Here is an 11,366-nt window from a genome sequence, read left to right as displayed (position 1 = left end):
TGTTCCCGGATACCTCATAGACTTTCTCGGGGACCCAAATTTCAAGTTCGTTGGGGTTGGGGTTACGGAGGACGCTAAGAAATTGCTCCGTGATCACAGGCTGTTCGTGGCGAATACTGTGGATTTGAACCGATTGGCGTTTTCGATTTACGGAGGAGAAGTGTATGGGAAGATGGGATTAAAGAGAATGGCGAAAGAGGTACTTGGGAAAGTAATGGAGAAGCCATTGAATGTGACACTGAGTAAGTGGGATGCTGAGGAATTGTCTTATGAACAAGTTGAATATGGTGCTATTGATGCTTTTGTGTCGTTTGAGATTGCCAAGAATTTGTTTAATTTAGTGTGGGAAAGAGAGAGAGAGAATCGTCGTGTTGTTAAGAGGGAATGTTTGAATTGCCATTATCAGCCATTGTTGCTGGTACAAGATACACAAGGGATGTTTCGAACACCTGCTTTGTTTTGAATCTGAAATACTATACAAGAAATATAGGTGAAAGAATAACAAGAAAAAGTTCAGAATAGATAAGAAAATTTTCTTGTAATACTGTATTAGTTGGTACATGTAACCTTCTCCTGTTTCTTGAAGATTTATTACATGCACAGGAAAAACTCATTTCTGCATTAAATACGAGAATGAGAAACAAAGGTAACATTATTTTATTAATTTGTTTCAGTCTCTACCATAGAGATGTACTTCAATTCAAAATTTATCAAATGAGAGTTCATTTTTCCTCAATAAATGAATAAATCAACTGTACAATGTTTCTCAGGCCACTTTCCTTGTGTTATAATAAGTCTCTGAAACAGCAGGTGTTAAGAGAGAGAAAAGGAACAAGAAATAAAAACCTATAATCCTACAGGTAAACAGCTAAATAAGCAATTGCTTTCAACATACAACTGATCTTACAAAAAAGTAGGTAAATAAAAAGAGGAGAAAAAAGGTATATTCTGGTGTGAGGAAAATGTTTTCCAGCTTCATTGACCACACACTTCACTGCTTACCAACAAAAGTGAAGAGATTCCGAGCAGGATACCCCGATGACAAGCAAAACTTAGTATATACATCTTGTTGCGTCACAGGTCTACTTCATGAAGGTCATCACTGAAACTCCCGCCATTCGTTGAGGAATGCATCGAACTAGCATCACTAGGCATGAATGACGACGGAGGCATACTCAATCGACTGCCCGGTAGTTTTGATTCAGATTTATTTGGGGAGTACGCATTCGGAAAGCTTCCGCTCCATGATGCGGTTCTCCGGGAGTAAGCTGATAGAGAGCCAGTGCCAGCTCCTTTATTGGAGAGGTTGTCCATGCTTGCAAATCTTTGCATAGGTGGGCCGCTAGATGTTGGTGCAGGAATATCGAATGATCCATTAACAGCAGTGTTTGAATCATTCTCGCTATGACTTGAAGTTTCTTGCTCATTTGAAGTACTGTTCCCTGTCTCTTCAACAGGGGACATTGGGGTGGGAACAAAAAACTTAGCATTGCCAGCGGTAGCAGGCTTTATGGAAGGAACAGAAGGCGGCTGGAATAGATTTGTTGGGTTACCACCACCTTTGTTGAATGTGTCAACGTACCTGCCAAAAGAAGCAAGCCAGGTTTATCTATTGAGTTATAGAAGAGAGCACCACAAGCACTTAGAACCTTTCAGTGACCTATGTTTGTACCCAAACAAATTTTCTAGATAAAAACCCATGTACATGGGAGGCATATAAAGTAGTAATAAAAGTATGTTTGAACCTTTGAAAGCATTGCTTCTGCAACACTTCCAGTGATAAGTAGGGGTGTCAAATGGGCTGGATTTGGGCGGGTCAATTTCTTTGTTTGTTCTTTTATAATTCTTTAAGCACCTAATAAAACTATTTCTTTTCTTTATTATGGGTTTATATAACATATCATCAACAACAACAACAACATTGTATAATCCCACCTTTGATGCCTAGAGAGGGTAGAGGGCTGGCAAAATACCTTTTGACGGAAAAAAAGAGAGGTAACCATCCAATCCACCAGCTCAAGGAGAGATGAAAATTAAGTGACTAGGAGTACTTACCACTACACAAAAAAATATAACATATCAAATGAAAAAAAATTCTTTTTTGAAAATAGTTTGAAAAGGTTTCTCTGGGTCAATTTGGGCTACATATTAGCCCAATCTTTAGATGAGCTAAAATGGGCCAAGCTAATAAATGGGTGGGTCAATGACCATCCAAAACTTGAGCGGGTTGGGCAGTACATGTTTTCATGGGCTAATTTTGCCACCCCTAGTGATAAGAATTAATTCTTATGTTGTTAAACGAGCCAGTCAACTCAACTTGATCATGGAGCCATCATAGCTAATAGATAAAAGAAACAAATGCTCGATAGTATTTTTTGGATCAGTGTCTTATCAGGTGGATGTGCATACACCAAAAAATTGTTCGCTTGACACATAGGAGCTTAACAAGTATTTACTCTCACCAATTTAAAATCCTCTTTCAGAATTGCACCAACTAAGTAAAAAACAGCTGTTTTGCCTAAGCCACCAAAAGGTTCAATCAGGTAGGGGTGATTACTCTTATAGCTGTCTAAACTCTAAAGATGTCATTGACCATACTAGGTCTCTACTGGTCCAATCATTTTTTTGAAGGTCTACTGGTCCAATCATTTTTTTGAAGGTCTACTGGTCCAATCATATTATTTAAAAATAACTAACACGCCAAAATAACTTGCCTTGACCGAACACCCATACGACCACGAGCTGCGAATTGGTTGGAGGTAGGAGGAAGAGGTGGGATTCCCGCACCATTATCAGCAGAAGTGGGACTCTTCATTTCAGGAAATCCATTGTTGCATATAGAACTTTCACTTTTTAATACACTCTTTACATTATAATCTGGTGCTCCATTCTGAAAAACAGCAGCAGTTGGAGGAGGTGCAAGGGGCGGTTCCGCAGCAGGAAGTTCAGCCCCTTCCTCCACCCATCTTTTAAGTTTTTCGTCATAATAAAATTTATTTGTATCACCCAATTTTGCCTGCAAGGAAACAAGCATCAACATCAAATTTTGTGAGGACCACAATCTAGAAAATGACAAAGATGAGAGAAAAATAATATACCTGACGGCCTTGACTGCTCAGGGGTTTGAGGACTAATCCAACAGTTTTCTGGAGAAGCTGGGAGCCAAAATTAAAGCGGCGAAAGCGTGATGTCACTCCAGCTCCTGATGCATTGCTTGCTATATTACTTGAGCTTCGTTCCTTTGATGAGTCAACCTGATCCTACACAAATTCATAACAAATTCCTCTTTTCAAACCAGATCAGATGGATCCAGTCCAATGTAATATTTACAGAGAAACAGGATAAGACACCTGTCTTGGAGTTCTTCCAATGTCAGGCTCTGACACACTTCTATTGTGCATTGCCATTCGATTGTTATCAGCTGCCCATTCACCTATTGGCTCTGAGGGGATCAGTGATGACATTGCCATGGTTGATTGACTACTCGAGACTCTAGGCGCCGCAAACTGCTGATGATGTTCATTCCCTTGTGAACTGCCACTCGTTGGCATCGGTGGTGGTAAGCCCCCAACAACACGATGAGCCGTGCTATCAAAAAGGTTAAGCAGCTTACCAACCAATTTCGCTGGAGCCAAATTTGTGGAGAAACCTCCCTGTATGCAGAAAGTTCTACCATAAGTATCTTTGAGACGATCATCCAACATAGATGAGAGGGATAAAGAGGTACCTGTTGGTGAGTTTTAATCCTTTCCTCAAGAGAAGAAACCAACTGTCTCAATGTTTCAGTCTCAGGGGTTCGGCCAGTTTTAAGTGATTTTGACAATGCTTGACAGTACCTAAAAATTAAAAGATGCTAAGGAACCAGTTGAAAGGATTTCATGGAACTTGCTTAACATTAAACTTGGAAACATACTTTAATGCGTCGGATATCCTCCCAACTTCAGCCAACATGTGTGCATACACAAGTTTATATGGTTGAAAAGGAAGGAGAATAAATTGAGAATTTCCCAGCACCTTTGAGTATTCATAAATCTCTGTTCTCTGTCCATACAAGCATTTGATCAGTAAAGCGATAAACCCATGTTAACCAGTAGCACATACAGTTACATGGGTGCATATGCTAGCTATGGTACAAGATGTTTCACATTTCTTCATATGACTAGAAAATGCACAAAAAAACTAGAAGTCAGCAGCACCTGAATAGCCTCTGGACTAGCATATGTTCGGGGGAATTTCAAGTGATCTGCACCCACAAGACACAATCTTGCGGTATCTGAATATTGTTCAAAGTTTGCTTCAGCCACTAGATAGCAAATGTGTGCAGCAACAATCTAGATCATATTTTTAGAAAATGCATGTAAGAAGCCGACAACAAAGTCAATGGCAATCTACTGAATGAGAGTAATATAAAAGAAAAAACAAGGCATAAGACATACATCACTCCTCTCTTTCCACAAACAATCGCCAAGATGAATAAGCACCAGTTCGTCATCCTTCGTTCTATTTGCAGTAATCACAGCCAAATTCTCTTCCCAGTCATCCAGCATGATATTAGCACCAAACTAGGATAAACAGAAAATCAAAATAAGGTAATAATCCAAAGAAAGTATTATCCTTGAAATCTTCAACAAGCAATAAACTAGGGAAGAAAACAACAGAAAGTCGACATCGTTTTTTTTTTAAGATGACAGAAAGTCAATATCTACACAACTCCCTCCAAATAAACGGTGAAACAAGAGAAAGTGATCCACTTACGATCTATAGTGGTACGTAATAGAACAACCTAAATCAATATGTCAAAACATAACAACATGGACTTCAAGAAAACATCCACAAACAATCATATAACATGGACTTCAAAATAATACTCACAAACAATCATAATGCTTAAGGGTAGCTATTGAATCCTGTGGGGGTATATTAAGGTTCTGCACATCTGACAGAAAATGCCCCTATCAGCCTACCTAACTCATCATCAAAGTTCTGCACATCTGAAGGAACAATGCCCGCACCTAACCCTTTTTTTTTTTTTTTTAAATAATTGTGGTGTCTAGGCCACCTTGCGCACACATCGACTATTCCACCGGGTACCTACTGAGTAACTCCGCCCGCCAAGGCTTAGGTAGATGGGAAGAACTTGCCTAGTGTTTTTTCTTTTCTTTTTCTTTTTTTTGTTTTTGTTTTTGTTTTTTTTGTTTTGGTCTCTGCTGAGATGGAACCCAATGCCCAGACCCAACTTATCTCCAACCAAACAGGAATCCTTAAGACTTCAAAAGAGCAGCCTTATTGAAATTCCAGGATCAAAAATTACATAGCTATGCTCCATTCCCTTTTTTTTTTTTTTTTTTTTTTTTAAATCACTAGTAACATTTTGCTATGCGTTAATACGTCTTCTGAGCTCTTTCTGTTGAAGCTTTAAAAGTCAAAGAATGGTTATAATCTAAGTTGCTCGGACTCGGGTGCAGGTATCCGATACGGAAATGGTTATAATCTAAGTTGCTCGGACTCGGGTGCAGGTATCCGATATGGGTACGGATCCGAGTGTCGAATTCGGTAAAATATAAATTTTAAGATTCGGGGTGCGGATCCAGGAATGGATCGGGTGAGGGAATTCGGCTAAGAAAATTCAAAATAATAAAAATAGAGTTATAAAAAAAAAAGACCCCTTGAAATCTTGGTTTCTCTCTATTTGGCCTGAAACATGAAGCAACAAATGAGGCAAAAGGACTATAATATTGAAGGTAAATATTTCCTTGAAAGATATATATATATATATATATATATATATATATTGAGAGATCAAAATCTCAATTTTCCCCCAAATTTGTCCAAGGACTCTGGTCAAAGTATCCAAAGTTGGTTGACCGTATCCGAGACGTATCCCGCACCCGTCCCGTCTCGACACGGAAGCGGCATCAAAAACGAAGAGTCCGCGCAACTTAGACTATAATACTATGTTCATAACTGCACTGCAGGTTATAAAATGAAGATACAGGAGTATGTCAATGGCAAGACCCCCTTTAAAGGCTCAATTCCTGGGGCTTAGGCAAATCATTGGAAATTGAGTTCAAGGGGAAAAAGCAGCAAATAAGCTAATGAATAATAACTGCTTGTAACAAGTTATGAACTCAAAACCTGTGCAGGCTGTTGAACCGCATTTACAACAGGCATCCCACCTTGAGCTGTAGAATCTACAGAAAAGACATCAGCCGGTTGACCTGCAATTAGTAGGCACAATGTCCGCAAAGGTGACCCTGCTACTAACTGTCGAAGTGCCATTTGCTTCACTGTTTCTACATAGAACTACAATTATGCATGAAATCAATATACATATTTAGAAAGATATATATATTCTATTATACTTACATTAATAGAGGGAGAAAGAGAGAGAGAGAAGGAGGAGGAGGGGTCTAAAGGGCTACTGAGAACCAGACAAACCTGATCACCAAGTTGTGCAGCGAGGACAAGAGCTGGTCCCCACAACTGCCCCTCTTGTGCACATTGTAATGCTTCTTTCTTTCTTCCAGATACTAGAAGACTTTGAACCTCAGAAGCAGAAGCCTAAAGCATCACACGAAAATGGTTGGCTGATCTAACAAACATTCAAAATAGCAACTACGAACATAAAGTTGTAAAAGATTTACCCGCATCTGTCCTTCAGAAGGCAATTGCTGCAAGCACTGGGCAATAGTGCCATATTGATTGAGTTGCATCCCATTCCTCTTCACGGATGCAAACAACCTGGCTACCGCTGTTTCTGGAACATCACTTTCCTGTTAAAGTAGAAGAACCAAGTTAACAACAGCTACTGCGTTTGTTGATTTTGGTGAAAATAAAATTAGACAGGAGCTAATTCTCATGCTACCAGGCTAAATGCTTGTCGAAGATGAAAAATCTAAAAATCATTAAAAATCTAAAAATCATTAAAAAAGGAAGACATTCCTTCACATACTTTCTTTTGACAAGGTAAAACCAGACCACGAAACCATAAAAATAAGTATGTGCTAATACCATAAGTTTTTGAACCCAATGAATTTAAACCAGTAACAGCATTTATCAAGTCTTTCAGTCGATAAATGTGACATTTAATTCTATAAACCCAACTGAAGTCCAGTTTAGATGGAGATATCAAAGGGCATTAGAAGTGAAAGGAGTTAATATGCCTATTTGGGCAACACACAGAGAAAACAATAAGCAATGGAATAAAACTTTACTTAGTTGGACCATAGCTAGATTTCAACCGGGTTAAAACAAATGATCAATAACTAAATGCAGGCATGTAATGGCTACATATTTTCAAATTTTACCTTCAACACAGCCTCAGTACCAAAAGGAGAACGAAGTTTCCCATAATATTGACATGCTATTTTTAGCAATGATAGAAGCAACCTCAAAACTTCGCCTTTCTGATAATCCATGTCAGGAGATTCAGAGTTTGCAATCCTCTCATCAATCCATCTATTCAACTCCTTGATACTGGGACTTCCACCAACTAGTGGACCAGGGAATGATTGCTGGCACAGAGCTCGGGTATAGTCACATGCCCCCATCGCAAGGCTTGAACTGTCAACTCTCTCAGAGACAACATCCATCAAATTGAGCACAGATATTGAACCTCCTACAGGATTCTTTACCCACCAAGACTTTCAATCATTAGTAAGAGTACTGCAACCCAAAATGTCGGGAAAAGAAAAAAAAGGAAACAATTTTGACACAAACCTGACTTCCAAAAGAACTATGATCTTTCATCACAATCAGTTTTCCACCAAAACCAAAAGTGACCAAAGCATGGGCTGGACGGCCAGCAGATGATCTTCCTGCAGTGGGAGCATGAGCAAACTGCTGGCTGCTCTGAAATGCTTGCTGGGAATAATTGGCTGTGGTTTGAGCCCCATAATAATCACTTGAGGCATGCTTCTGCTCATGTTGCTGAAATGTTGGCTCACTAAACTGCTGACTGAAACCCCCACCAGAGAATAAGTGTTGGTCATTTTGACTTTGAATTGCTTTTGCATTGGATGGAACTGTTCCCTCATAATGATTAGAGATTGCCTATTAACATGGCTGCTTGCAGAGAAGTCTTGCCTATGGTGGTTCTCTAATTGCTGGTTCCCCCTATATTCTGGAATAGGATTACTCATTGCAACATTTTCATTTTGCGACATATTTGAGCTATGCTGATTGTAATTACCAAAAGAGCCAGACCAGTTGTTATCTCCTCCGCCACTGCTAAACCCTTGGAACCTACTATTGTCATTGTGCCTGTATGCACCATAATTCATCTGATCGTTGTTGTTAGAGAAAGTCTGCTGAGAAGCCAAACCATTCTGATCCAGCTGGCTCTCATGCCCGTATGCACCGTAATTCCTTTGATCATGATTGTGAGAGGAAGTCTGTTGTGAAGAACCATTCTGATCCAGCTGACTCTCAGCTTGAACAGTTGATTGAGCAGACAATGTGTAGCTCTCCAGAGAACGCCATTCAAGTGCAATTATATCATAATACCAACCAGGGTACTGAGGATCAAAAACCATATTTGGTGGATACCCATTGTTAAGTTGTGAGGCCTGATTCCAGTCAGTCACAGCCCCTGTATTGTCATGATTCCAGTTTGCCACATTCTCAGTAGCATCATTTACCTGTGAAACCTGATTCCAATTAGTGACACTTTCAGTCGTACCAGCCTCAGCCACATTACCAGAAACAAACTGAGCAGTTTTTTGTAGGTATGAGATCTCTGGCGTTCCATCAGAAACTGACCAATCAGAAACCACATTAGAATCAGTATTTCCTTGTACATTAGCTCCTGATTCATAACTTTCCACCTGATACCACTGCCCGGTACTTGCATCATACTTCCATCCGGGATAAAGATTTTCCCAATACTGAATACTATTTACATCCTGTCCATCTGCAACTTGTTCTGTGGTAGCATCATGTGCATAACTATCTTGACCCTGTATTAAAGAAATAGTATTATTCTCCAAGAATCCTGTTTCATGAACTTGTTTTGTCTCGTGAACCTGTACCACTGGCAAAACAGTTGACCCCTTATTCACATTCTCCCCAACATTACCCGTTGCATCACCGTTATTATCCCCCAATTCACTGAAAAAGTCCACATAGGATCCAAACCCAGAAGCATCATTTGTAACAGGATCAGCATGAAAAGCGCTCCATCCTACTTCCTTCACACCTGAATTGCCTGATCCACTGGTGTGATTCTCTGTCTTAACAACATTTACCTCAGTCTCCAAATTACCATCTGACCCCCCAGAAGTCAATGACACTAAAGAACCACTACTCCTCTTCATTTCCCTCAACTACCAACGCTGTTTTAGCATTGCAATTAACATCTTTATCTACTTTCTCCCCTTCCTTCATACCATCACCACTTACACCATCAACTCCAGTATTAGCATCATCACTGATACTGAAATTAGCAAAAACTTTAACATCATCAGATTCATTCCCATCAATAAACACCGGACTCGCGCTCGCGCCCCCCGAGCCCGTTTTTGACAATGTAGTTACTTTAACTCCTTTATCTATTATCATCACTAACCTTCAAGATTACCACCACTTAACCCCATCAACATTCCACTATTGACATACACCGGGCTCGCTCCCAAACCCAAGCCCGGGCCCGCATTTACCTTAAAACCATCATCATCATTTATACTGAGATTAGCAAAGGTTTGAACCTCATCAGATTCATTCCCATCGACATACACCGAGCTCGGGCTCACACCCAAGCCCGTATCCGAGCCCGAGCCCGAGCCCGTAGTTAACTTAAAACCAACATCATCATCATCATCATCATTGACCAATTTATCGAAGAAATCCTCATCTGTCTGATCCTCCACTAAAAATGGAGGATTTGAAGCCATCTAAACTAATTAACTCAATTAAAATCCCTAACCCTAAACCTAATTTCTAACAAAATTGACTAAACTCCAAATCAAAACTTCAAAATTGAGCTAATTAAGTACCAGATCCAACCTCAAAACTTCAATTAATTGAATTAATCACAAAACTGGAAAGATCTAGGGTTTTTATTGGATCAAATCAAATCCCAAAATTGGGAAATTGGGAAATTGTTTGATTTGATTTCAATTTAAAGCATCAGAGTTTTATAGAAAAAAAACAAACAGAAAATTGATGCATGAAATAATTATTAACTTACAGATCGAAGAAGAAATTTCTCTAAATTATATATATATATATATACACGTGTGTATATATATCATATATATATGTGTGTGTATATTTGTGTATATTTATGATCTTGTTCTATAGAGAAACAGAGAGAAAGTAAGCCCTCATTTAACGCACTTTGGTCCCAACTCTCAAAAAATATATATATACATACGTAATTTTATATATATCTATCTATGCAGTAAATGTATTAACTTATTTCAACTTAAATGAAGTGATTATTTTCCTCCTCTTTTTTTTTTTTTTTAAACTATTTTAAAAATATTGCTCCCTCCATCCTAACTTATACAAGTGTGTTTGACTGTGCACAACTTAAAAAAGAAAAAAAAATGGGAATCTTGTGGTCTAAAAATAAGCCAAATAATTTTGTGGCTAGAAATCATTTCGTTAAGGGTAAAATAACAATTTTCGAGTTAAATTGTTATTAAACATAGAGAGTGTCATTCTTTTTTAGATTGACAAAAAAGAAAAAATGTCATATAAATAGGGATAGAGGGAGCAGTATTAAAAATTTAGGCATTTAAGAAGCTTCTATCTTACAATTTTGAGTTTTTTTCCTGAAGGATACTGATACTAAATTAAATAATGAGTAATTATCATATGCTAGATTTTCTTTTTAATTTCCTATTCGGTGTTCTTTACCAAAAAAAAAAAAAATCCTATTGTGTCCAATATCCTTATTGGATTTGATTAAACTCGAATTTCTACTAGAGAGTCTTGTGTAAAGTGTTGGTATATCATACCTTATTTGTTTCAGTTTATATAACACTACTATAATTAGACAAATTAATTATTTTTTTGTTATGGTATTTTTCTCAATCATTTCTTAAAATTTTTACTTCTAAAATATTATATTTCTAATACATAGTACTCCTTTCTCAAATATGCAAAATTCATTTTCTTAAAAGTCATTTAATTTGAATTGAGATTAAAAATATACAACATTCTGTCTTTCGTGCTCTAAAACACTTTATTATTTTTTGAAGTTGTGGCAATAATCTCTTTTTTATCAAAATTTGTATTCAATCAGCCACATCATATAATTGAAACAAGGAAGTAAATAAATAAATATATGCAAATTTTCACTTTTTTCTAATTTTTACTGCGACAAAATAAGGATTGTTGTAATGATAAAACCTTATTTTTGT

General features: G+C 37.9%; 1 protein-coding gene across 1 annotated transcript; it reads right to left on the bottom strand.

Moving 5' to 3' along the window:
* Window positions 1–634: 634 nt before the first annotated feature.
* LOC132059257 (protein transport protein SEC16B homolog) lies at window positions 635–10,343 on the bottom strand. The gene is given in 16 exon segments (XM_059451820.1): window positions 635–1,582; window positions 2,715–3,016; window positions 3,099–3,254; window positions 3,351–3,653; window positions 3,728–3,836; window positions 3,914–4,041; window positions 4,197–4,331; window positions 4,437–4,562; window positions 6,136–6,303; window positions 6,439–6,561; window positions 6,645–6,773; window positions 7,308–7,643; window positions 7,720–8,048; window positions 8,051–9,306; window positions 9,308–9,542; window positions 9,800–10,343. Coding segments are annotated over 16 exon segments (4,434 nt in total). The 5' UTR covers window positions 9,891–10,343; the 3' UTR covers window positions 635–1,074.
* Between the last annotated feature and the right edge of the window lie 1,023 nt (window positions 10,344–11,366).

The sequence above is a fragment of the Lycium ferocissimum genome, chromosome 1 (genome assembly GCF_029784015.1).
Source record: "Lycium ferocissimum isolate CSIRO_LF1 chromosome 1, AGI_CSIRO_Lferr_CH_V1, whole genome shotgun sequence".
In the NCBI taxonomy this organism is placed as follows: Eukaryota; Viridiplantae; Streptophyta; class Magnoliopsida; order Solanales; family Solanaceae; genus Lycium; species Lycium ferocissimum.
The sequence above is the reverse complement of the archived record's forward strand: the minus strand, read 5'-3'. Positions and strand labels throughout refer to the sequence as shown.